This window comes from Alternaria viburni (genome assembly GCF_023758015.1).
Source record: "Alternaria viburni strain BMP 2772 chromosome Unknown scaffold_6, whole genome shotgun sequence".
Lineage (NCBI taxonomy): Eukaryota > Fungi > Ascomycota > Dothideomycetes > Pleosporales > Pleosporaceae > Alternaria > Alternaria viburni.
In genome coordinates this window covers 852,658-877,715 of record NW_026055775.1, presented here as the reverse complement: position 1 = coordinate 877,715, position 25,058 = coordinate 852,658, and the positions used below count along the sequence as shown (strand labels likewise).

Below are 25,058 nucleotides of genomic sequence, written 5' to 3'. Positions count from 1 at the left end.
AAAAAGGCAAACGTGGAAATTGAGAAAGGGGTATGCGCTAAAAGACAAGGCTGATGAAGATGAAGATGATTGTTGCGTTGTCGTAGGGATAAAGAAGTCATTTCGGGTATTGAGTTACGCGGTTCGTGACAAAGGGTTTTGTTCAAAAAGGCCACAGGAGCAGCAACGTTAATGTTCGTCTTCGCTGCTCCATGCGCCGTCGTCTTCTTGATCGATACTTTCCATGACTTCCTTGATGACGCCGTGGCTCTTCGGGTCCAGATTCATAGCGATCGTGAGGTGGCGAATGGCGCTCGCGCGGTCTCGCAACTTCTTGTAACACCTACCTAGCAGGAAATGTATGTTGGGGTCGTCTGGAGCAGCGTCTTTCAGGTAGAGAAGCTCGTGTAGGGCCTCTTGCGGCGCGTTCAACTTCAGCAGGACTTGTGATTTGCGGAAGCGTGCCATAACGGAGCGTGGTTCGATCTTGATCGCGTTTTCGAACTGCAGCAATGCGGGTTCAGTCTTCTTCATGCGGTCCAGAACCTGCGTACTCATGTTAGTATTCGACAGACAAGTAAGAGCAATGATTACTTACCAAGCCTATCCGAACAAGGAGCATGGCGTTGTTCTGGTTGATCTCCGCCGCTGCCCGATAATGCTTCTCAGCCACTTCGTACTTGCCCAGACGCTCGTAGACGTTTCCAAGACCGTACCAACCGTTGTAGTGCCTGTTATCGGCACTGATGGCGTTGCGATAAGCCGCCATGGCTTTATCGAACTCCTCATTTGCGACATGCTCATGACCTTGGAGGGTGAAAGCATAGGCGAACTTTGGATCCAACTGGGTAGCTCGAGCGAAGCATTTGACGGCTTCATCATGCTGCCCGTTTATAGAGCTTGCATTACCCAGTGCACACCAAGCTTGTGGAGAGAGACGATCTTGGTCCATCAGCGTGTGTGCAAGATGACCCAAGGCCACCTCGTCCCTGAGCTGCCAGAGCGTATTGGAATACACTTCCATATGCTCTGAGGAAGCAGGTGCCAGTTCTCGTATCTTCCGAAACGTGATGGCTGCGTCTGTATAATGTGTGCGCTCGTAGTGGGCCTTGCCGATCTGCGCCAGGACCCAAGGTGTTTCCCGCTGTGACTTGGGCACGAGTCCAAATGCCTCAAGTGCCTTTGATGCATCATAGCGACTTAGATGCCTGTAGCCAGAAGCTATCTTGAGGAGCAGGTCCAGTAGCCAGCTCAGAACATCTCGGTCCCGTGAAGTATCTGCGGGCGGACCCATTCTTGGGGGCGGTGCGACAGTTGTCTCCGCCACGCTCCGTGGTCTCTCCGGCTTTGTGGGCTCAGAGTTGTCGACATGCGGTTTCCTGTTGCCACTAACAACTCTGCCCACAGTCGAGCCTGTCCCTGAGCGTGGCTTGGGAGCTGCCGCCCTTGCTTTCCGTAGCTCGCGCCGCTCTTTCGACTCGAGGTCTCTGCTTGATGTGCCGCCTGGTCTGCTACTCGAAGGCCGAATCTGAGTGATGGAGTTCAGCAGCCGTACACTGCGCCGTGGGGGAGCTGCTGTAGGATCGAACGGTTGCGATTGTTGTTGTGATTGGGAGTGAGGTTGCTGCGGTGCTTGTGAGTGGGGCTGCGGCTGCTGCAGAGAATGGCCAGATACGGTTCTCTTATGACCGTTCTGGTATACGGGCCGCGGAATGTCCGTCTGATCACTCTCGGGGTTTGTCTTGGTACGCGCTCTTGATGTTATGGGGCGCATTTGGACTGGGCCGCCAGCCTCGCCCATCATGGCGTGCTCGTCGTGCATGTTTTGGCCGTTGACAAAGGGGTTTTCGACGTCGTTGTATGAAGGCGCCTGCGCGCTGCGTCCATTCATTCTAGGCTGGAGGTTGTATGAGGAGGTGGGAGGGAGCATGTCGGGCGTAATTTTGAAGATGTTGTGAGGGCGGACGACGGCGCCAATATCGCAGAGACCGGTGAAGGCATCCCACATGAAGGAGTTGATCTTGAGCGCGGCGACAAAGTGTTCAATGGCCCTTTTGGAGTCGCCGTGGGCTGCGTACAGCTTTCCCAGCATGCAGTAGCAGGCGGCGGCGTCGGGCACATGGCGTCGTGAGGTCTCGGAATGCTTGTCTGTGCCGAATGTCAATACAAGTCACCAGTGTTTACTCGTATGAATACTCACTCCAGTGGTTGCGCCCTGCCCAGGAGCTGCGCATCTTCTCCAGCGCCTGGGCTCCCTGCTCGTAGCGGCCGAGGGCGAGACAGGCCTGGGCAAAGACGTAGGCGCATCCTAGATGCTGGGTGTGGTTGCCCTTGGCCCGCGCATCGTCCAGGGCTTGCTTGTATCTCCCCAGACGGAGGTTGCACAGGGCAAGTAGGTGCGCGGCATCGTGGCTGCGGGGGTCGAGGGCGTGCAGGCGGCCGGCAAAGAACAGGGCGTTTTCAGCGAAGCCGTTGTCGAGGTGGTAGTATACGATCTGGCGCAGCTGGGCATTTACGCCTGGGGGTGCTGACATGCTTGCTGGGCGGCGGCGGAGACAGGGCGGAGACTCAAGGTAATGCGCTCATAGTCGGGGCGGCGTTGGCTGGAGCGGCGGCGGTGGTGATGTTGCGGGCAGGCGGGTGGACGCGGTCAAGGTGTAGGTTTACGCGCTACGAGTGCCAAGACATGTAACAAAACAATGTCCCGCCTAGAGACGCACGACGTTTCTCTCCACACGTCCAGCCAGTCACAGCCACATCGCACCTTCACCATGGCCAAGGTACGCCCGCCCGCCCGCCGCCCACTGCCACGCACCCGTCACTGACAGCCCCCGTAGAAAGCCACCAAGACCCTCGCGGCTTCCAATGCCCAGCGCCTCAACCAGACCCTCTACATCACCCTCGCCGTCCACGGCCTCTGGTGGCTCCTGCGTGCCCTCGTCTTCCGCGCCTCACTGTCACGCAAGTCATTGATCGTCTATCTACTCCTCTCGGCTCCGCAACTGCTCATCCAGCTGTACTTCGAACGCCTCTCTCGCCCTACCCTTGATACCGATGGCGCCGTCAAGCGACCTGGCGAAGACCTCGATGCCAAGGGCCTGACTGAGTACATGTGGGATGTCGTCTATTGGACGTATGGCTGCATTGTCATGGCTGCCATTGTGGGAGACTACGCCTGGCTCCTGTGGATTGTGATCCCCGTCTACAGTGCCTATTCCGCTTACACCACCTACATTGGCATGAGGGGTGGATACCAGGATGCAGCCGGTGTGCCCCAGCCGCAAGCAAGCAAGAGACAGGCCAAGATGGAGAAGCGAGGTGGCCAGAAGATGCAGTACCGGTGAAGGCCAGCGTCAGATCATCATGTATTATATATACAGCATTATACATAAGTTTAGGCCTCGACCTTTGTGGGAATCTTGGGGATGCCTCGTTTGCGGTCCTGGTGCGGCACACCATACCGCCATCCAGCAGCCGCGGCGCCTCTGCCGTCTCTGCCTGCAGTCTCTACGCTGACGTCCTTGAAGACGAAATCCCACCTCCGCTGCGGCACCACTTTCATGGCCCTAAGCTCCTCTTCTTTGCGCTTCTCTTCTTGCCTCTTCTTTGCTTGCTCTTGTTCAAATCGCTGCTCGGCAAGTTTCTTGCGCTCCTCGAACGAAAGTCCAGACTGCAACTCACGCTCAGCCTGAACAAGTTCTGGGTGAGGAATGCGTGCGTCGGCCGGCAACAACGTGTTGTCAAAAGCCTTGCCAGCATCTTCACGCGTGAATTGCCGAGACTCAGCAACAGGCACAAAGAGCTGCTGGCGTGTCGCGGGGTGTACCGCGAGGTCATTGATGGGCTCGTGCGTGATAGGACGTTTGTTTTTGTTCCCAGGAAGCGAGGTATCGATGTGTGGGGTTGTTGGAAGCATGGAAAGAACCGCCTTGGAGTAAGGGAGCGCGAGTGTTTTGCCCTGTACGCATTGAATTAGCAATTGTAATACAGCGTGTTTCCGTTGTTTGAAAGAACAAGCCGACGACGTTCAGCAAGAGCATGACTTAAGATTTGTAACCATGTGGATGTCTTAAAGACTAATCGATTTTTAAGAAGCTCATCATGTCGTGTTGTGGGGGAATTGATGAAAATGTGAGAACATACCTGCGCTATCCACTCTTTCTCCATTTGCTTCAGTCGCACAACAGCGCCGACGCGTTCATTGCTGACGCCAAACTCGACACTGGCGAGCGATACTGTCGCCCCATCTTTCTTGACTCTCCGCCAGATTGCTTCCCGGAGGTCTTCGCTCAATACTGGCTGGCTGCGGAACCACTGATTGAGGGGGAATGGCCGCAAGTCCTCTGCCGTCTCAGGCGGAAGCTTGCTGTCGTCGTCCGCTTCTTTCGGCTTCTTGGTATCCTTCTCCTCGGCTGCACCAGACTGAATGGCAGCATCTAGTGCATCCAGGCTCTCCTGTCCTGCAGGCGTGGCCTTTTCTGTCGTCTCCTCTGCCTTGGCCTCGGCTCCAGCTTGCTCTGCCTCAGTCGAGGCAGCAGCCTTCGCACCCCCATCTCTCCGCCATCCAGGGCCAGCGCGTACCAGGTTGCCGTACTTGTCGTAAGCTCCTAGGTAGTTTGTGGAGTCGGGTATAGGCTCCTTGAGCTGTCGACCCGGCCCATTGAGCCACTCATAAAATTTCCGCCGCCGTAATGTGATTTGTGGACATGGTGTCTGTGAGAAATGTCGCGAATGCCGTGATGGGCTCCAGGCGACCTGTGGCCGTGCAGCTAAGCACTGAGTGGCCTGCGATGGGGTGGCCGGTGTTGAGAAATTTTGACACCGTAACCGAGGAGGCATGTTGAAGATGTGGGAGGCTACCGCATTGGCGCAGGTATGGATTGGAGATGAAAGGAACAAGAAGGGAAGTCGTATACACGTAAAGAAGCTTAGTGGTGGGAGTGGTAGGTTGGAATGCAGAGAAATGAGGAGCTCGCAGGAAATTCTAGTGACGCGCTACGTGCACTAGTGTCTTGGCACAAATGAGCATCGTGACCCTCCACGACTCCCTGGTGTACGATATGATCACTGAAATCTACTGACGCCTCTGAACTTGCTAGCAGAACTTCTCAGATGACCAGAGCGGCGTTGATCTAATAAACAACAGGATAGTTTTCGCTAATTAAAGATAGTCACAAAATAGGATGAACCTTGGAGCCATCATGCCAACCCATATTTACATCAGTATCGTATAGAATACATGTCCACTGCGAATGTGGAAAGGTCAAGAACGCTTTCCATCGTGATGTACTGCATCATCGTAACTCGGCGGCGGTTCCTCACTACTGACCCTCTCTGTCTCCATACTTCGACGTCTCCTTTCGTACTGTGGCGCACTTGGTGGCTCTCGACGAGCTTCATCCAGTGCGCGCTGAGCCTCCTCGCGTTTCTTTTCCGTCCTGCTATTCTGCTCTCGAGTTGTGATTGGCGGCGGTGGCGCCGATGATGAAGACCCATAAATTGCTTCATGTTGCTATAAGAGCCGGTCAGCTGACATCATGATAAACGTTTCAGGATCGGAACATACAGCAATAGCCTTCTTCTCCTTACGCTCGAGTCTTTTCTCGGATATGGTACGTCCCAGCTTCTCGGCACCAAGACCGAGACTGATGGCAAGGAGGCCAGCCTTGGTCATGTCAGTCAGTTGTCGCGTTCAGCTTGTGCATTGTAGGCTTACCATGGTAGGTCGTTCGGAGAAGTTGTAAGTGTTTTGGGCGCTTGTCTGCAGAAGTGCTCGACGTTGTCCACAACAGCCTCGCGCAGGTGGCGAATACAGCGCTTGTTGTTCGAAGTATCTCTGACGGTTCTTTCTGCAACACATGGTGAGAGGAGTTTGAGTTGAGTGTTTGAAGCGTTCAAGTTGTGTTTGTAGTGCTGAACTCTGAGAAGATGATGATTGTTTCATCGTGGTCTTCTGCTTACCTTTATACTATGTCGAATCCTACTACACAGTCTGACGTACGTATCGCAATAATGCCCTTTTGTGGATGCCTGCAGCAGAATGCAGCGTTTCTAGTATTGTATTTTCGCTTTCGGTAAGGTTGACACGCCAGACGGGTTGAGCAGATTGATCCGGTGCGGTCGTTATGTATGACTTACGGCCGCAAGACGGTGACGTATGGCAATAGTGGCGTCGTCTACGCAGTGATGATTGGCTACTCAACCTACCATAAGGCATGCCGTTCTAAGCGAATGCGAACTGTTGCTTCAGAGACTACCATTCCTACAACTGAAGTTTAGCGTATCCTAGCTACGATCCGACAGGTGAGATTCCTAACGGCGTTCACAGCTGGAGCTTGTTCCTACGTTGCAGGTCGCGCAGATCCAGGCAGTTAGGCCAATCGCTGCGATAGTCTAGTCGAACGTTAATCAAGGCTTTGGAACGTTCCCCACAACACGCGATACTGGACTCTTTCTGCCTTGCATTGCGACGGCCATTAGACCGAAGCCACAGATTACTTCAACAAATTTGTGTGGAATTACATGACAATCGATCGTAAACCATTGATATGTCTCGTGGGGCCAGGGAATGAGGGGCAGAAGGATAGCGTAGGAAAAAGACGGGTGAGCACACCTATGATTGGACAAAGGCCGTAAAGACGCATGGTACATGGCCGAAGCAATGGGCGAATGAACGCCTCCGCACCTCTCACAGGTGCACAAGATGGGTTTCTTCAGGCCCTTGGGCAGCGGCGCTGAGCATGTGCCATGGAGGGCGTAGAAGAGGACAGACTGACTGTACTCGACGAAACTTGCTTTTGGCCCGGGGTATGTACCGGCATGCCGAGTCTAGGCGCAAGGCACAGTGATTGGCAGAATAGGCCGATGGTGCATGTCTGCCTGATAGACGATGGCACGGATAAGCAGCTTGGACGGGTGACGATGGGTTGGGCTCAGCACACCGGACGTGCAATGTCAGCATGCCTTGGTTGCTGGCCCGCAGATAGGGGCCCGTGGATGAACGATAGTTCCGTGGATCAAGCGGTGCATCTTGGGGCCGATCTCTCTCGCCCAGGCCGCGACGACGATGGGGGAGAGGCTAAAGTCAGCCCTGGCTATACTCGAGGCCGCTAAGAGCCGGAGGGCCAACAAGACGGCAAGCAGCCCAACGCGACGAGTCCCGCCGTGGGAATCGAGCAGGCTGGTGTAGCGCAGCGCGTCGTCGAGTGGTCGAGATGGGGTACCTGTGTGACGGGCGAATCCAGGACTCGCACAGTAATCAAATTAGCTCCGACGCGCCTTCCCTGGGCGCATCACCAAGTGGGCAGTCGCGCCCCCGTCAACGCTATCCTGAGGGTTTCACTTGCACTTCTCCCGCCTCTCTCCCCTCCCACAGCCGCCCCATTGCCTGCGCCTGCCCGCTGCCTCTGCCTTGAATGATGAAGTGCTAGGCTGCCGCTATCGCCCTTCCGCCTCTGCTGCATTGCATCCCCCGCTGGCTGCGATTCCTGCCCTGCCGCCCATTGGCTTGACGCTTGAGTGTGCCAGAGCCTCGACAGCGCGCATCGCCCAGGCCCGCCGCCCGCCCACGCTCACGCCCTCGACCGCCGTGCCCTGCCTGCACCTCCCACTGCCCCCGACACCCACCACCTGCCCAGGACCCGCTGCCGCTGCCGCCGTCGCCAACACCATCACTGCCGCCATCCTCACCATCGTCGCCATCTTGACCGCCGCCGACGCGCAATTCTTCTGCGCCGCCGCGTCCTTTGTCGCAGCCACACCCGCCGCACCGCCGTCAAGACAAAGGCCGCCATGGCCGCCCGGCCGAGTCCCAGCAGCACAAGCCCCTCGAACCTGTCCAACAGCCCCTTCCCCCACGGCTCTCACGGCTCCCACAGCAGCTCCACCTCGTCGTCGCCGCCCAAGCCCTTTGCATCGCACAACACCATGACGGCCGACGTCTTCGCACCGCACATGTACGCCATACCGGGAGCCGTCGGAGAGCGCAGGCCCCTCGACAAGAGCCCCGCGAACCACGCGCGCTACTCCATCCTGTTGCGCAAACTCCCGAGCAGCAGCGATCGCGACGCCGTGCGCAACATCCTGCTGTTCGCCAAGGACCTGATCGACTGCGAGATGCTCCCACCGTCCAGACACGCCGACGACAAGGGTTTCGCATCTGCCATTGCGCATTTCCAGACGCTCGACGGCGCAAAAGAAGCGCGTCACCTCCTCGACGGGAAGCGCAATGCAACCAACGATGCGACGCTGGTCGTCGAGCTGACGCAGGATGCATCGCCTGGCGCAATCGGCTCGCGCCGCAACACAGTCGACAGCACGCCTGCGCGACAGCCGTCTGGCACAAGCGTCATGACCGGCGCGACAATCAACGCCCGGCAGTCATCGCGATACAACGGCACCTTCCAAAACATGGAGAACATGTCCCCACCCAACGGGACCCCAGGTCTTGGCAACGGAGAGTTCCCGGTCACCAACCTTTTCTCGCCGACATCCCCCGTCAACACCTCCTTCACGAGCCGCAATCTGGGCAAGTCGGTCATCAATGAAGACGCCGACGACGACGATGGCTTGCTTAATGAGTCGATTGGATATGCCACGGGTGGCCCGCCAATGCACTCGAGCATGCAGCGTCGCGCTACCAACCCCCATACCCCTTCCATTCCCATCCAGCGCTTCGGATCTCTTTCTCTAAACACAAACGGCGTGACGAATGCCACGTCCCCGCCTCTATCCAACTTTGCTTCTCCACGTTCTGGATCCAACATGCAATCGCCCGGCCCAGCCTTGTCTGCCTTGTCACCACATAGCATTCCCTCCGCACTGAGCAGCGGACCCAATACAGGCTACCAGCAGTATACGCAGCATTTCGCACGGCCCACTTATCCCCCAGTGAACCCCGCTGATCAGAACCCACCATGCAACACTCTTTACGTGGGCAATCTTCCCATGGACACGTCAGAAGATGAGCTCAAAGCTGTCTTCTCCAAGCAACGTGGGTACAAGCGACTCTGTTTCCGCACCAAGCAGAATGGACCCATGTGTTTTGTCGAATTCGAAGACACATCCTTCGCTACCAAGGCTCTGAACGAGCTCTATGGATACATGCTCCACAACAGCGTCAAGGGCGGCATCCGACTGAGCTTCTCTAAGAATCCCTTGGGCGTACGTAGTGGCCAGAATTCCGTCATGGGTCCGCAGTCTGCCATTGCTCCTTCTACGCCTCTTTCGGGGTTCGGTAGCAGTGCCGCAGGCCCGCCTGGCTTTTCCACGGCTACCGGCCCACCGCCTGGCTTGTCAGTACCTCCGGGCTTGTCCACCACAGTACACTCAAACAACAGCTCTGGCTTTGGCATGTACTCTAATGGTGGTTTTGGCATGGGCCACAACGACATGGCAGGTGCTATGCGCCAGCCTCTTGCATCCAGTGGTGCTGGGAACGGCTTCTCAAGCTATTCCACCTACATGATGGGGCGCTAGAGACACCAACAGACATTTGTTATGCCATTATGAGTCATGATTGAGGAGTTGAGGGTGCTCATCGAGGAGCGTTTGCATGTTCGGTCTTCATTTATTGTTGCCACTATATCCTGTCCTTTCAATCATGGCAAGGTGTTGAGTCGTTTGGGTTGTATTTGGCTTCATTAACGCACGGGCATGGGTACTGGCGCGGGGTGTCCAGGGCTATCATGCCCAGTGGGTGTGGCTCTCTTTGCAGCATACAGCGATGATTCCCCCTTGTGCGATTTGCTTGTTTTATCATTGTACCGGAGTATGGAGAACGGTCCTTCTTTTCGTTGCAATAGTACGCATTGCCTTGGCCTTGCGCCTACCCTCGCCCCTTGTTACCTTGGATCTTCTTGAGGAGCTGGACGTATCTTGGAGTATGGCGAGGAGTTAAAACATGTACTTTCCCATCACGTGCCAGGAACTGCATGTAAGACTTGTCGCTACTATTATGAATCCCTAAAACGCGTGCATTGCTAGCTCCGTTCTGCCAAGTATTGTAGTGAGGCGTTTATTGAATTGCTATGGTTCGCCGCGGGTTCTTTCCAAGGCATGAACTGCAATTAATTTCGGAGCTCTCTGCACTAGGTAGATTCATCAGTTGGGCTCCGTGGCATGTTGCTGTCACAGCAGGTGCGTTTTCTTCACTGCGCATTTGCTTCGGCGTCAAAACCACGGCATCGTAATTTTCAACAACGTCTAGTTCCATGCTCACATGCAAGATTTATTAGTGAAAATATAGTAACCCGGTATTAATGCATCAAAGTCAATTTGGAAGTTCGAAGCAAGACTTCACGCTGCTGTTTATCGATAGCTATGCAGTGCTGTGCCTAGATACTTGAGCAACAGCAGATCTATCCAACCAGTGTCTCGCCTCTCCTCTATGAAAATGAAGAAGATAACCTCGTCATCCTACCTTGATTTTGGTTGTGAAAGATTTAGCCAGACGCGGAATGTTCAGGAGATGTTGTAGAAGGTCTTCGATTTGTACGAGGGAGGGCCACGATCTAACTGAAGCCCCACGCGCGGAATCGATGCGCATCGCCAAGCGCGGCTGACTGATCGATTGAAAATCCTCCGGTACCACGGACTCCCGTACCCGGCGTACCGTTAGCTACAGATTCCACTTTACGGGCGATCTTCAGGAGTAAAAAAGTTATCATGATCAAGCAGCTTTCTCAGCATTGGCATTAACTCCGGAGTCCCGTTGTTGTGATCACGTCATGCCCACCTTTGCCCCGCGCTCGCTGTTGACAGGTCTGATAACGGGCCTATTCCTCGCCTTGTTATTGCAGCAAGTGGTGCCTGCTTTGAAACTGCCGACCTACCATAGTCACGACGCGTCTGTAACATCTACGCCGCTATACCTATCCGAGTCGATGGCGCAGGTTGTGAGAAATAGCCTCCGCGCCGCTAGGCATCGTGCGTGGGTCGGTGGTGGATACAAAAGCGCATCGTCGCTGCTCTCTCCATCTCCAACATCTGCTCTTCGCATCCATCCAGCCTCTCCAACTACATCACGCACTATGTCTACCCAGAAGTCCTTCTTCGACGCTGTCATTGAGCGTCGCACATACTACCAGCTCAACAAGGAGTCGCCCATCTCCGACAAGCAGATCACTGATATTGCTGAGAAGGCTCTTCTTCATGTCCCTTCATCTTTCAACTCTCAGAGCACCCGTCTCGTCGTTCTTCTGAACAACGACCATGAGAAGTTCTGGGACTTTGTCCTTGAGGTTCGTACTATCCGGAAGACTCCACGCGAGGTGTAAAATGTTGTACTTAATACAGACTAGGTCCTGAAACCCCTCACTCCTGAGGAGCAATTCCCCAAGACTGAACAGAAGATTGGAGGATTCAAGGCGGCTAAGGGAACAGTAAGTGCATGTATCGTATCATCAGACACCATCTAACAAGATACCCTCAGATTCTCTGTTATGAAGACCCCGAGCCAGTCGAGGGTCTCCGCAAGGCCTTCCGTAAGTAATCTCAATCATTCATCTAGCCCATGCTCACATCCATCGTAGCTCTCTATGCCCATCACTTTGGCGACTGGTCTGAACACACGAACGCCATGCACCAGTACGCTCTCTGGGTCGCCTTGGAAGCCGAGGGCCTTGGTGCCAACCTTCAACACTACAACCCCATCATCGACCAAAAGGCTGCTCAGGAATGGAGCATTCCCCTAGAGTGGAAGCTTAGGGGTCAGCTGGTCTTCGGTGGACGCGCAGGCGAGCCCGGCGAGAAGAAGTTCCAAGAAGTGCAAGGCAAGAGACTGTTTGTGCACGGAGCGAAGGAGTAGATGCGAGTACTGAGTACGGGAACGCAATAGAAACAAAACTCATTGGATTTCACCTATCATAAGACGCCAACGATGTTCAGTAAATCACTTGCTTTCCAACACTATCTTCCGGTTGATCCCAAAATGCTTGTCTAGGAACAAAAAGCTTCTCTGGGCTAACAAAGGCCAGGCTCCAATACTAGCCGACAACCCGCCATCTGCTGGCTCCGCCGGAGTCCAGAGTTCCTTATTTCCTTCCGGCACCTTGGTGAGTAGCTTGTGGATTTTGACTGCCCCACTTTCTGCGGAAGAGTACATCTCGGCACCCCCACCCGGTCCCGTAAGAAGCACAGGACACGTGACCCTGTTCAGGATCTTTTCATCTTTCTTGGTGTCCAAAGAGAAGTCCTCGAGGCGTCGCAGCATCATACCGGGCGAATCAACACCCATGCTACTCACACCTAGGCCTAACTCCCACCGTATCTGGAAACTCCACCAGCTCTGCAGACTCGCGATCAAGTTGAACATTTCCTTGGTGACCCAACCGCCCTTCCATAGGCTGACGAAGGATTGCGGCACTCGTGTCATCGCAAGATCGAACATGCTGAAGAACGGATCAATGGACACGCATGCCTTGACACGGGCGTCGGTGGCTGCGCGCAGAGCAAAGTAGCCCCCAGTGACAGCGCCCGCAACAGCAATCCTATCCAGATCCAACTGCAACTCCGGCTGCGATCGAGCCAAATCCTCAAGGAACCCCAACACCTTGTCTGCGACGACCTCGAAGTCAGGCCGAAGAGGAACCCCCGACTTCTTCAACAGCAAGCCCTGCCCCGGACCCTCTAGTAGAAGCACAGCATAGCCCAGCTGTGGGCCCGAGTAACCAAACAGGAAATGCAGCTCTTCTTTCGTAGAATCAGCACCGCTGAAGTACAGCAGGAGTGGTATCTTGCCCGGCAGTCTCGCCTCAGGAGGAGGAAGGTACAAGTACGCCGGCATATTGACACCCTTCTCATACAGAACATCCACCAACCTAACCTCCCCCTCCATGAACGCCGTCGCTCTCACAAAAGCCTCAACCGACCTCTCCGACAACGGCACAACCCTCGCATCATCGTTGAGAAACAGGTACGAAGCCGCGCGGAAATAGTTCGACGCGCGCAGGTACCCGTTCTTCGCCATGGCGCTTAGCCCGTTCTTAGCAGCATTCTCTGCGATTGCTTCAGCCCGCTCTCCTTGTTCTTTCCACGCCGCATGCCAGGACTCTGGGTCGTTCTTCTTGATCTTGCTGGCTGCCGTTAGGAACTCGGCTGTGTCGCAGCCGCCGGCTGAGGTGCTGCCGAGGAGACGGGTCAGCTCGAAGTCGAGGATGGGGTTGTTGAAGAATTTGAACATGGTGGGTTTTGCGCGAGATTGATGCGCGCTGTTTTGGAGTTCGCTCTGTTGGTACTGTGAGACAGAGTGGAACTACAATAGGAAGAGTTTGGTTGCTTCTCTGCTTGACAAACTGAAGCGCTCTGTCAACGTTTCCGCGGGTACTTTTCTCGCAACGATTTGGCGGGCCTCGAATTGCTTCGGTACCTAAGCTACACACCCGATTGATCTCGATCTTGCTTGCAAGTTCCGATTCGGGGCTGATATGGCACTACTGAGTTCGTTGTGCTGCCTGTCGTGTATTACCGAATTCGGGACTTTCGCAAACGGCACTTTACATGTCCGGCCAGCCACTTCACGCCGTTGACATGGGCAGCATGTCGACGAGGCTCCGGTGTCATCTCTAACATCTTTATTCTTGATTCTTATTACCATTTTCTTCATTTCACCAGCCCAGTCAAATCAAGCGAACCAGCTAGATACGTAAGCTGCCTATCTAGGCACGCAACCTACAGCCTACACCACGCATACCCATACCTAGATTCACTCACTATCCAAACCAAGATGGCTGCCCCTCCAGAGGTCACGATGCACGACTTCACAGGTTCCTGGTTACTAGTAAATCAACCCAGACACCCTCCAAGTCGCCTCGCCCAAACCGTCCAACATCCACTAACAACCCCAGAACAAAACCCTATCCGACTCGTTCGACTCCGCCTTCGTCCTCCAAGGCATCCCCTGGATAATCCGCAAAGTCATCAGCCTCGCGACCCTAACCATGAAAATCGCCCACTCGGTCGACGAATCCGGCGTCCCAACCGTGATCTTCACGCAAGCTGCCTCCGTCGCCATCGCCGGTCTGAGCGAAGAGATAGAAACGCGATGGTTGGACGGACGAGAACAACTTCACTCGTCGTCTCTGTTCGGCACGTCTTCCGCTCGGACTCGGATGATCTGCTTTGACACTGCTACTGGGTATGACGGCAAGCCGCTGGATGCGTTGTTGACGAAGGACTTTCTGCGAGAGGGGAAGAAGGGCGAGGAGGAACATCTGTTTGATCTTGTTGTGCATCAGACTAAGGGGTGGGTTATGGAACAGATATGGGGGTTTGGTATGCTGAATGGAGAGAGGAGGCTTTTGAGGGTTATGGGACTGAAGAAAGGGGGTCAGGCGGTTTATTGCATGGCTTGGTATGATTGGAAGGGGAGGGATGGTGGTAATTGAAAGGCTCTGTTGCCTTCACCCAGTCGCAAGTATCTAGATACTCAAAGCCGTTGTTCTATACTTCTAAGGTTCTTGACTATCAAACTATTTGTGACTATGCGACCTACATGCGACCAGTGTGCGTTACAAAGGTCTCAGTGTGTCAAGCTTTCTCCTAACTTGTATTCGCCATTCAGATCACTGCTGCTCATCATGAGAATATCGCTACAGAAAGGGCCGTCATGCTGCCGAGATACGTCATCATGACGTACCAGATGCGCTAGTGCCCTGTTCCAACAATATGAGATAGCAAAGTGGCATTGAAGCATACTACACTCCATACGGTATATACCCAGCCACCGCATCTAGCATCGCGCGATCATGTTATCCCAACCTGCAGCAATAATCAGTCCGTCACCAGTCATCATGTCTCCCAGCTCCCTCACCACGGAGACCAGGCCCTGACAAAGTCAACAGCATAGTCTTTCTTCGTCCCCAAGAACCCTACGCCATACAGGAGCCAAACAACCCACTGAGGAATATACAGCGGAAACTTGGCCTGCTCCGTTAACCCACGCCCTTCATATTGCGGCCCACCAACCTCGCCGCCAACAACACGGTCCGCAAAGTCACTCATACCAAGGCCTTCACCGATGCCCAGCTCAAACCACATCAACATGTGCTGGGTCTCGAACCGCCACTTCTTGTCTCGAGCCGGCGACACAAACTCGAAGACTCCGCCGGTGTTGTTGTCGTGATACGATCCTCCGCATTCGCCACCGCTGTTATACGTGTCTAAGAAGTAGTCCTCGGTCTCGGAGACGTCTCCAACTCGCGTGCCCACTAGAAGCTCGTCGTCGTAGAAAAGAACGGCCGAGGTGAACTTCTTGCCCAGATCTTCTCCTACGCGTGATACCACGTGCCAGTAGGCGATGGTGTAGGGCCCTGCCCAGAGACGAAGAGCTACCCAGCTCTCTGTTAACGGAAGCCAGCCATCTTTGGCCCAGAGACGGGTTGAGCCGCCTCTACCGCTGAATGACAGCTTCTGTCCAGATCCCAGAACACTGTCCATGACCACTTCGCCACCGGCGACAGGCTGGCTGTAGTAGAGGTCGGGTGAGAGTAGCGCGGCGTCTGCTGCATTCTCGCCCTCTGAACCTGGTGTCGAACCGTCGGCGTGGACTGGGGGTGTGGTGGCTGATAGCTTGTATGTGCCGCGTATGCCTGGCGAATCGAAGACGAGCTTGGAATGTTTGAGGTCCTTGGTGGTATAGAATGAGTATGATTTCCCCGTACTATTCCAGATGCCGTAGGTATAGCCAGGGCAGTCCAGAATGGTGGACTCCTCGAGGTACTCGAGTAGCTTATGATGCTTGCCGTCCCCAGTGTTGGCGAAAAAGTCCACTCGTAGGTTGCCTCTGCCAAAGTAGTGCATCGAATAGTCGCGTGAGAACATTATCGCCAAGAGTGAAACGCCCGTGTGGGACATGCCATCGAATTCCCATTGCTCCCAGTTGGTCTTATTAATGAGTGGGTTGATCTTTATCGAGTTGATGGGATCAGATGGGGATGATGAAAAGTTGTTGGGACCGTCGAGCACTTCGAAAGCTGTGCTCCTGCTAATGGTACAGGACTCGTCGTCCCATTTTGGGTTCAGGTCGTCATCAACGGGAAATTCCGAGGAACCTAGAGGTAGCTGATGCAGGTTTGCGGCGGTGAAAAGACAGAGGAACGACGCAAGGATGAGTGCCGTGAACATCTTCGACATGGTACCGGAGCTGAGCTACTGCCTGATCACTGCGGTGAGTCGGCTGGAACAACGGACTTCGCTCACGTATTACCTTCATTATACGGGTCGAGCATGGGTTCAAGGTGTTTCTCTTTCTCAAAGCACTGCAAAAAGTCCCGAAAAGTTCTGGTATACACTTCGCTAGCTCTAGAAAGTCCCGACCATGCTCTGTCAACTTCCGAACCCCCGAAAAGCACCAATAGCTACCACGTTAGAGTCCCCCCGCCTGAGCTGGGAGGGATGTAGTAAGCTTACTATCAGAGTGAAAAGCAGCGAGCTGCATCTCGGGCACGCCATGAATCCAGGTAACTCGGCATACTAGGATTGCGCTTCTCTACAGAGTACCAAACCATGGCAACATCAATTCTCCCAACGCTGCCCCCATTACGGCAGGCTGTCGTGCAGTCAGCCACGACAGCCGGGTCCTTTGACCTCCGCACTGACCTGCCCATGCCAACTATGTCACCTGACCATGTACTCATCAAGGTGAGTGCAGTGGCAGTCAACCACTGGTGAGTTTTGGCTGTACGCAGTGCATTTGAGACATATACTGACTTCGCACGTCTATCGCTGTAGCGACTACAAAATGCCAGCCCGAATACATTGTCCCAACACGGTCGACGGCTGCGACTTCTCAGGCGTGGTCGTGCGTGTTGGCGACGCTGTTGCCAGTACTCCCGGCGGTCTGGAAATTGGCGATCGCGTTGCTGGCGCTCAGATGGCCTCTCAGGCTCGACGACCCTGGTCCGGTGCCTTCACTGATTACATCGCGGAGAAACCTGACAACCTGTGGCGTGTTCCCGACCACTTCTCTTGGGAGCAGGCGGCTTCGATAGGTTGCGCTGTGGCCAGTAGCGTGGGAATGGCGCTCTGGTGGGAGATGAAGCTGTCTGGAACGCCCGAAAAACCAACCAAAGACCCCAAATTCGTTCTGGTCTATGGTGGATCCACCGCCAGTGGAACCTTTGCCATGCAGCTGTTGAAGATGTGAGTGACCCATTGTTTCCCTTTCGCTACGAAGTGTCGTGAGCGTATGATGATTGATCTAACGTATTCGTAGGTCGGGCTATCGAGTCATCACGACCTGCTCTCCCAAGAACTTCAAGCTTGTGGAAGAATATGGAGCCGAGAAAGCGTTTGACTACCACTCGCCGACGTGTGGGGAAGATATACGAGCATACACCAAGAACTCGCTGGAATATGCACTAGATATCATTACCGAAGCGAGGTCTATCCGCCAGTGCTACGCGGCTATTGGACGTGGTGGTGGTAGATACATCGGTTTTGAGCTTCTGCCGGATGAACTCATGGCCACAATGAGGAAGGCTGTCAAACCAAGCTGGGTCATGGGTTTAGAAGTGGCCGGATTAGAGTTGGAATTACCAGGAGGATACTATCGCAAGGCAAACCCTGAGCTGCATGGCTGGCTTCATGGATGGATCAAGCGCTTCGCCGCCTTGCTCGACTCCAAAAAATTGAAACCACATCCCATGCAGATCAACCCGGGCGGATTAGCCAAGGTCATTGACGGACTGGGAGTCTTGCAGCGTAAGGAAGTCTCAGCGCAGAAGCTGGTATATCCTTTGTATGACTATTAGATAGTAATGATAGCCCATTCCGACTTGATCTAGTCGTCAAGGAATGTCATTGACTCCTTGATACTGGCTCGTATCGACTCTACGTACGAGCTGCTTCCATGCAGTGACTTGACATCCTCCTGTGCCATAACGGTCCAAAACAGCCGGAGTCGTTGCGCACTGGAGAAGATACCCGAAGCGGCCGCGGTGGATGAGGCAACTGCCTCGCCTGAGAGACAATATTCTGCTGGAATCCCCATGCAACACTCTAGTGTTTGTACCTGGCCCTGAATTGCGTCTAGAATGCCTATGGCATACGCCTTGAGGGGCATGTCTTGAAGCGCAGAGACACCGCCGATGCGGAGTACCGACTTGACCTTGATGGTCTTGTACGACTCTGGCGACACCTGGCAGAGATATTTGTGGATGCGCTGGAATAGGGAGTCGAAGAGCCTCATCAACGCAAGGTAGCTAGACAGAATTAGGAGTAGGGTTTCCGTGTTGAGTGTATGTTCGGTCTGCATGTGTAGCTGCCTCGCTGGCGTGAGGTTTTGGATAATCCCGGTGAACTCTTTGGTGCATGTCAGGAGTAAAGCTGCTGGATTCTCGACATCTCTTCCCGCAGCCTCATCCTTGCAACGCTGTTGAACCTTGGAAGCATTTGAGTAGTATGTGTCAATTGTCGCGATGCGCTGGTCTATCTCCTCTCGGAACATTACTAGAGAGCTTGCGGCGGTGGAGAATTGCGGTAGTGGCGTTGGGTCGGAAATCTCCCCACAACTAAGCAGCGGAATGTTCGAATCAAGACCAGTGCTAGGAACTCCTTCCATACGAAGCATCATGTCGAATTCATCGTTTGCACCTGGGAGTCCCTGAAACTGCGATGAAGTGCCAAGCTGATCCGCTAGGGAGACGCTGTCTTCCCCCGACATGGGACTCTGATCCATCGAAGAGGGATAAGAGTCGAAGAAAGCGGAGATGTCGCCCGTCGCACCCCAGAAATCTGGTAATGGCTCATGAGCAGTGGGGTCTCTTGGCGAAGGGAGGTGCATGGCGGAATCATTCGCTTGTGTAGGCGTGGGAACCATTGATGTCGCAGTTGCATGAGCGTTTTCGTGGTCGACATCTCGCAACGTCGACGGGCGTTGGGCTCTGGGCGAGGCGACGGCATGACGCTGCTTGGGCGGTCTTCCAGGGTGACCGGCGGCGCCTGTTACGCATTGCGCGCCCATGTAGCAGCAGCGAGCGCACGCCGCCGTGCTGTCTTGGGCTCGAAGGCATCGAACCCGCTTTGCCCTGCACAAATCGCAGGCGGAGCGGCGAACTGCGGACTTGTGCATAGTTGGTGTAGTGCTTAGATAGGCGCGGAAATGGGAATGCAACCCAACCGAGTTAAAGGAGAAATTTCGTATGATTTGACCAGGCACGGCTGACTGTTGTTGCGTGAATTAGTCACGTGGGGAAACCCCCCGAGGAGGGTTTGTGGTTAGCCAATCAGCAACCATCGTCCCACTTTAACCACGGGCCATGTCCAGGTGCGTGTGAAGGAGCGTAGTAGCCGTCCTTTGGAGTTCACGGTGGCACGCGATGCATTCTGCCTCGTGTACTTTGATTTGAAGCTCTGGAACTCTGTATATCAGCTAACCGTTGTTACTAGCACATCGTTGAGCTGTGGATCTAAATGTTCGTTCCGCTAGGAAAGACTCTATGTATGCGGTGGCTTGCATCGAAGCAGGGAAGTTTCCCGCAATCTTCGATACCTGTAGCTAGCGCTGGGTTCGCCTTAGTCTATCAAATTCTATTCTGTTGGCATTCAGGTAATAGAATCACGATGCTGGAGCCTCAGCCTTTGTTGCACCTTTCGCTTCCTCCTCGGTGGGCTTGTCTTTACTGTCTGTCATGCCAAATTTAGTGTCGTTCTCCCTTCTAAGCGGCACCTGCTTCAGCAAAGCAGCAGCAATGAAGCCCACTCCACCAAAGGCGATGGCAACCTGCCATGATCGCTGGAGCGCGGTGCTCTGTACAGATATTACTTGCGCACGCACCTGAGCAGACAGCGTGTCAAGGAAGTCGACCTCGGCTGCCGCGTATGCGCCGCCCGTCATAAATTGAGCAGCTACCATCTTGTCGCTGATGGCACCTGAGCGAGCCAGCTGCGCAGCGCGGTTGGTGTAGGTGGTACCGGCGATGGCCACGCCCCACAAAACGCCGAAGCTTCGCATGAAGCCCCACGTGGCCGTCGCTACTGCTGTATCCTTGTCGCTCAGAGAGGCTAGTAGCGCGGGGAGCATGGCCCCCATGCCGAAGCCCGCGCCAAAGGATTCAATCACCTGGAAGCCCACCCACGCGCCTGCACTCGACGTCTCATCCAGGAGCGTGAATACGCCAAACCCGACGACAATCAAGGCGAAGGAAGTGGCGAGAATGGGCTTGTAGCGACCGAACTTGCTGAGTAGCAACCCGCCGCCGATAGCGCCTGGGAGAAGTGCGAGGATGGTGGGAAGAAGATAGATGCCGGCCTTGTATGCATCTACTGCGAGAACGCCTTGGAAGTATACTGGGAGGAAGTAAAGCGCCCACATAGTGACAATACCGTGGAGAAAGGCGAGGAGGAAGACGATGAGGCTCATAGAGTTGCCGAAGAGATGGAGTGGCATGATGGGATTTGGCGTCAGGCGAGCATTGCCTTCGAGTACGATGAAGCCCCCCAACGTGGCCAACCCAAGCAAGAGCGGTACGAGGACTTGGTAAGACGACCATGGATATTTGCCTCCTGCCCAGCTAACGGCAAGTAGGACCGGGGCACAACCACTGACGAAAAGTGCGTTGCCCAACCAGTCGAGGCTCGAAGCCTTGGTGGCCCAAGTCTGAGATTTGTCGTATTTGACCTTCAGAAAGGCGAATAGCAGTACGACCGCAACGCCGCCGATGGGAAGAGCCATGTAGAAAGCCCAGCGCCAGGTGCTGTAACTCACGAGCAGTCCGCCAAAGAAAGGACCAAGAGCAGCACCGAGACCGACCATGCCAAACACGGCGCCCATATAGGTTCCCCTCTCTCGAAGCGGTACTAAGTCGCAGATGATAATTTCACAGAGGACGGCGACTCCTGCTGCTCCAATCCCCTGTACCACTCGACCGCCGATCATTTGGGATATGTTGGTCGCTCTGCGCATTCATCTTCTCATCAGCAAAGAATTCGAGCTTGACACGAAGAAATTGGATCGCGAGTCGGATTCCAAGGGTGTGATAACTTACCCGCCACAAACGCCACTCCCTATCATGAAGACGACCGCTGATATGATCATGGGCCACCGACGACCGAATACATTGGCGAGCTGTCCATACATGGGCATCAAAGAAGTCCTATCTGAATCAGTTACGCGTTCGTCGCTCAAGCCGAAGGCTCTCTGGGGCAGAAGCCTTACATGGTCAAGAAGTATGCATTAGAAACCCAGATGAATTCTTCGCCCCCACCCAGATCGGCGACGAGAGATGGCATAACCGTCGAGGTAACTGTGGCCTCCAAAGCCGTGAGAAGGCTCACTAGTGAGAGGACGACCATGATGGCCCAGAATCTTGGACCTTTCTGGAACTTTGGCGGGTTCTTTTCCGTTGTCGCATCCTGGGCATCGACCGAAGCTTCATTTGACTCCGAGTTCGGAGCGGCTGGGTCTTGTTGTGTCATCTCACACAACAGGAAGGACAGTTGGAAGGATTGTTTGACCTTTTGGGCGATAGGCTGACCGTGTGGTTGGTACCAGGTTTGTAGTACGATGATGCGTAGGCAGCGGGCTGTGTTGAAACCTTGGTACAGGAAGTTGATGGAACGTCCGGAAGTATTCGCACCTTTGGTTGCATGTGAGGAACTGTCTGTGACTACGTATTCAAGGCTGCAAGAAGCCTGGCCATCACCGCGGAGGGTTTTACTGGGTGGGCCATAGTCAACCTCGCAGGGTTTTGCGATCCTCCGCGGCTAGATGTTGGAAGTGGAATTATTTCAGCTCGGTCGACAGGCTTCCTGCAGGTGGCTTGGAAGCTACTGCTTTCAAGTGTGACAAAGCCCTCAAACACATGTTGGTAGACACCTCGCTGCCTTTCACCGGTGTATACATTCCGCACCTTGTTTTGGTTAGCGTGCCGGCAAAAGCGCCGGCACGAAGTAATATTGAGCCACATCTCCAGCCACAGATGGTCACCGCAACACTTTCCGTAAGCATCATATCTAGGTACACCCGCATGTCTCATATGCATATTAAATCCAACGAGCAAATGACGCAATAGATGACGACGGCTGCTAGCGTGACGAAGATAGGATAAAGCCTTAATCAAACCGTCGCGGAGAAGTCCATGTGAGGCCCCCTGGCGTGAGTTCGCAATCAGATCCCCACCCACCTGGGCAGCCCACGGGTGGCTCCTACGGGTGGCCCAACGGCCCGCCGCCGTATCCCGCGTTTGGGGTCGCACTGTAACGCATGCTTCCAAGGTTGGGTCGCACCTTCGGGTCGTACTGCCACGCCTTCGCTTAATGAACGAATGGTTTGCCATGCGTCCTGCAAGTTCAAAAATCTCGGCGACCTTGAATCCTTCACGGCAAGTCCCATTATGTCCCGCCATTTGGACGAGGAGCCAAACGGGTGTCCTTAAAGACATTGGCTATATCTTCCATCCACTAACACATTGCATTTATGCCACAGCTGCACACCTCAGCTAGCATTCGGCTCCTCCTCGTTCAACGCTCGGGAGAGCAGGTTTCTTGATTGAGTGGTCGTTGGGTCTCCACCACCAACTCTCTGCCTGGCAGCAGCACGCCGCTCTGGGGCCTGCGATAAGAACCTAGTTTGCGGGATAAGACAACAATAGAGTCAGTCCTATCATCTTCCTCGTGTTCTACAAGGTTCTCTGCTGTACATCATTAGCCTCACGTAAGCTGGTCATAGCAATATCGCAAGCTTGCCGAGAAGTCTCACTTGCTTCTGTAGCTGAAGACTAGCCTCAATTCATACATTGGGGAGTCACGGCATATAGTTCGCACTATCACCATCGCTCGTCCTTACCTGTCTAGGTGCTACCGACCTAGCATGTCCTCGCATGATTTACTCGCGGACCTTTCTTTGTTCCCAACATGCCACGTCTAGATTCTTCCAGCTGCTTCTCGGGTTGCAAGTCGGGTTCTATTGTGGAGACCCCAAAGAAAGAGAAGTCCCAACAGCTGGCATGTGACAGATGTCGAGGTCAGAAGCTGCGATGCATACGGAGCTCGAATTCCAAGGCCCCTTGTGAGAGGTGCCAGAAAGCTGGTGCAACGTGTATCATCGATACCGGGATACGGATGGGTAGACCGAGACGGGCAGACAAGGAGCAGTCTCGAGAGAGCAGCGACAGTGCTCACGACCCATCCAACCCCACGCAATCATCACCTCTTCCCAACGCTGTATCTCAAACGAGAACCGCTATCGACTTTACCATGGACAGCGACGCTTGGCTAGTACATGATCTCGACGATACACCGATTGACTCAACGCTACAAAGTGCCACAGTTCAGTACCTGGACCCCTTCGACTTTGCACTCGCTGGGGAAGCCACACTCGAAGACGATTCGATGAATCTACCGACCGGACACTTCCTCCTTCCGACGATGGATCTTTCCACGGGCCAGTCCATTCCAGCACTCACGGAAGACGAACGACCTACAATCGATTCTACCGAGCCACTCAACGGACGCGCTTGCTTTTCACCCATGCGCCAAGAGACAATGCAAGAGTTGTCAGACTTGAATATGCAGCTGTCCCGACAATTGGGGGCCGCAACCTCTACAGGGGCCGGGTCAACGAACATCCACTCGGGTTTAGGTCTGACAGCTTTGGCTACACCACCAGAGGAGAACCGTACTCTCTGCGATACTGTCATCTTTATGACGCAAAGCCTTCAAACCTACCACAGGCTGCTCGTCGACATCGTCGGACTCAATCACTCAGCTATCTACGGCTCACACGACAATCGCAAGTCTAGCACTGTAACCAGTAGTTGGCTGAGCCCAATCGAAGGATTGGACGTTGATGAATCAAGAAGCTACATGTCTGACACGAAAGGCCGATCGCCGCTGAAAAGGCGTCGAACAGATAGCAGTGTTGACTTCGCTGTAGTGCACCAGACGTCTCAAAGCAGTAGCGTTGACATGCCTACGAGCCTTCTGTTACTATCTTGCCACGCAAATCTCCTACACCACTGTCGAAATACCTTTTCCGCCATTCGAGCAGCGTTACTCGCCACACGCCGCCAGATCAATCTCTTCACGATCTCGTTTCTCAACATAGTTGACGTCTCCTTGCCTCCCGATCCGGACCTGCAAATCATTGTCCTTATTCAAGCTGTAATTAGAATGGTAGATAGAATTGGCCGTTTACTGGGCTACCCAGATGATAGCGAGGCCGGCTCAGATGGCGATGGGTGCGAGAGCGATACTCGCGGCAGTGTTATCCCCCGGCACCTCCTCGAGCTGATGCTGAAAAGTGAAGGATGCGAAAATGGCTCGGCAGATAGAGCAGGGACCAAGGCGCTGAAGGAGGAGATTCGCAGACTACATGAGCTTGTGTACAAGCCAGTGTAAAGGATACCGATGTGTGACAATATCGAGCGGTATTGCGAGCAAATAGATCCTCATACATACCGTTAATAAAACACTAGACAAGGTATCACTGCCTTCTGTAAACTTCACAAATCGTATTCTCCGGCACTCAGTCTTAGCAAGATACCCCCACAAACTCTAAGACGCCTTCAGGTGTTACGAATCATTACTGAACATACACCACGCCCGTGAATATGACGCTTCCCAGATTCAAGGGGGTAATTCGAGCCGAATGGGCTTCGGTGGATTTTCTGGGACGTGGTAGCCGAGTGGCGTGATATGCACGCGCTGTCAGACGGTCAGACGTGCCCAGGTGTTCGGGACTTTCCAGTTTTCCCACAACACACGTCCCACACACCTTCGGAAGCAGAAAAACTGATGCAATTGCAGGGATAAATTGCGAGCAACAAGGTGACCTTTCAGCTATCATCTCCAAAGCGTCGCAAATGTCAAGGATTACTTGATTTGGAAGCACGGAAATCAGCTTCTTGAACTCTACCAATATTGAATTCTTACCCACTGCCCATCGGCCAGCCATGTCACTCGCGGAGATTGCTCTCCGGCTTCTCCGCCTCAGTCCGGCGCTCGTATCCTCCATGACCCTCATGTTCGCCCTCGACGAGCACCTGATGTTCGGAACTTGGGTGCAGGACCCCATCCGCCCGTTAGCAAACTCTATTCTTCCCGCCTGGTGGACTAGGGGCGGCCTTCGATGGCAGTGGGTG

General features: G+C 54.2%; 13 protein-coding genes across 13 annotated transcripts; 6 read left to right on the top strand and 7 right to left on the bottom strand.

Moving 5' to 3' along the window:
- Positions 1-168: 168 nt before the first annotated feature.
- J4E79_003742 (uncharacterized protein) lies at positions 169-2,513 on the bottom strand (the record flags this gene model as incomplete). The annotated part of the gene is made up of 3 exons (XM_049352634.1): positions 169-525; positions 578-2,127; positions 2,180-2,513. 3 exons carry the CDS (start codon positions 2,511-2,513, stop codon positions 169-171), a joined length of 2,241 nt encoding a protein of 746 aa, XP_049213013.1.
- Positions 2,514-2,750: 237 nt separating this feature from the next.
- On the top strand, positions 2,751-3,323 carry J4E79_003741 (uncharacterized protein; the record flags this gene model as incomplete). Its single annotated transcript, XM_049352633.1, has 2 exons — positions 2,751-2,759; positions 2,817-3,323. 2 exons carry the CDS (start codon positions 2,751-2,753, stop codon positions 3,321-3,323), a joined length of 516 nt encoding a protein of 171 aa, XP_049213012.1.
- A 50-nt stretch (positions 3,324-3,373) lies between these two features.
- Positions 3,374-5,698, bottom strand: J4E79_003740 (uncharacterized protein; the record flags this gene model as incomplete). The annotated part of the gene is made up of 4 exons (XM_049352632.1): positions 3,374-3,937; positions 4,123-4,692; positions 5,546-5,644; positions 5,696-5,698. 4 exons carry the CDS (start codon positions 5,696-5,698, stop codon positions 3,374-3,376), a joined length of 1,236 nt encoding a protein of 411 aa, XP_049213011.1.
- Positions 5,699-7,770: 2,072 nt separating this feature from the next.
- On the top strand, positions 7,771-9,456 carry J4E79_003739 (uncharacterized protein; the record flags this gene model as incomplete). Its single annotated transcript, XM_049352631.1, has 1 exon — positions 7,771-9,456. The coding sequence occupies one exon, from the start codon at positions 7,771-7,773 to the stop codon at positions 9,454-9,456; it is 1,686 nt and encodes a 561-aa protein (XP_049213010.1).
- Positions 9,457-11,009: 1,553 nt separating this feature from the next.
- Positions 11,010-11,785, top strand: J4E79_003738 (uncharacterized protein; the record flags this gene model as incomplete). Its single annotated transcript, XM_049352630.1, has 4 exons — positions 11,010-11,219; positions 11,280-11,360; positions 11,411-11,462; positions 11,511-11,785. The coding sequence occupies 4 exons, from the start codon at positions 11,010-11,012 to the stop codon at positions 11,783-11,785; spliced, it is 618 nt and encodes a 205-aa protein (XP_049213009.1).
- An 84-nt stretch (positions 11,786-11,869) lies between these two features.
- Positions 11,870-13,159, bottom strand: J4E79_003737 (uncharacterized protein; the record flags this gene model as incomplete). Its single annotated transcript, XM_049352629.1, has 1 exon — positions 11,870-13,159. The coding sequence occupies one exon, from the start codon at positions 13,157-13,159 to the stop codon at positions 11,870-11,872; it is 1,290 nt and encodes a 429-aa protein (XP_049213008.1).
- A 543-nt stretch (positions 13,160-13,702) lies between these two features.
- On the top strand, positions 13,703-14,363 carry J4E79_003736 (uncharacterized protein; the record flags this gene model as incomplete). The annotated part of the gene is made up of 2 exons (XM_049352628.1): positions 13,703-13,720; positions 13,824-14,363. 2 exons carry the CDS (start codon positions 13,703-13,705, stop codon positions 14,361-14,363), a joined length of 558 nt encoding a protein of 185 aa, XP_049213007.1.
- Positions 14,364-14,784: 421 nt separating this feature from the next.
- Positions 14,785-16,101, bottom strand: J4E79_003735 (uncharacterized protein; the record flags this gene model as incomplete). The annotated part of the gene is made up of 1 exon (XM_049352627.1): positions 14,785-16,101. One exon carries the CDS (start codon positions 16,099-16,101, stop codon positions 14,785-14,787), a length of 1,317 nt encoding a protein of 438 aa, XP_049213006.1.
- A 502-nt stretch (positions 16,102-16,603) lies between these two features.
- Positions 16,604-17,729, top strand: J4E79_003734 (putative secondary metabolism biosynthetic enzyme; the record flags this gene model as incomplete). The annotated part of the gene is made up of 3 exons (XM_049352626.1): positions 16,604-16,617; positions 16,708-17,118; positions 17,192-17,729. 3 exons carry the CDS (start codon positions 16,604-16,606, stop codon positions 17,727-17,729), a joined length of 963 nt encoding a protein of 320 aa, XP_049213005.1.
- Positions 17,730-17,758: 29 nt separating this feature from the next.
- Positions 17,759-18,760, bottom strand: J4E79_003733 (uncharacterized protein; the record flags this gene model as incomplete). The annotated part of the gene is made up of 1 exon (XM_049352625.1): positions 17,759-18,760. One exon carries the CDS (start codon positions 18,758-18,760, stop codon positions 17,759-17,761), a length of 1,002 nt encoding a protein of 333 aa, XP_049213004.1.
- Positions 18,761-19,534: 774 nt separating this feature from the next.
- On the bottom strand, positions 19,535-20,854 carry J4E79_003732 (uncharacterized protein; the record flags this gene model as incomplete). The annotated part of the gene is made up of 1 exon (XM_049352624.1): positions 19,535-20,854. The coding sequence occupies one exon, from the start codon at positions 20,852-20,854 to the stop codon at positions 19,535-19,537; it is 1,320 nt and encodes a 439-aa protein (XP_049213003.1).
- A 275-nt stretch (positions 20,855-21,129) lies between these two features.
- J4E79_003731 (uncharacterized protein) lies at positions 21,130-21,617 on the bottom strand (the record flags this gene model as incomplete). Its single annotated transcript, XM_049352623.1, is given in 2 exon segments — positions 21,130-21,574; positions 21,589-21,617. 2 exon segments carry the CDS (start codon positions 21,615-21,617, stop codon positions 21,130-21,132), a joined length of 474 nt encoding a protein of 157 aa, XP_049213002.1.
- Positions 21,618-23,037: 1,420 nt separating this feature from the next.
- On the top strand, positions 23,038-23,876 carry J4E79_003730 (uncharacterized protein; the record flags this gene model as incomplete). The annotated part of the gene is made up of 2 exons (XM_049352622.1): positions 23,038-23,783; positions 23,852-23,876. 2 exons carry the CDS (start codon positions 23,038-23,040, stop codon positions 23,874-23,876), a joined length of 771 nt encoding a protein of 256 aa, XP_049213001.1.
- Positions 23,877-25,058: the final 1,182 nt, after the last annotated feature.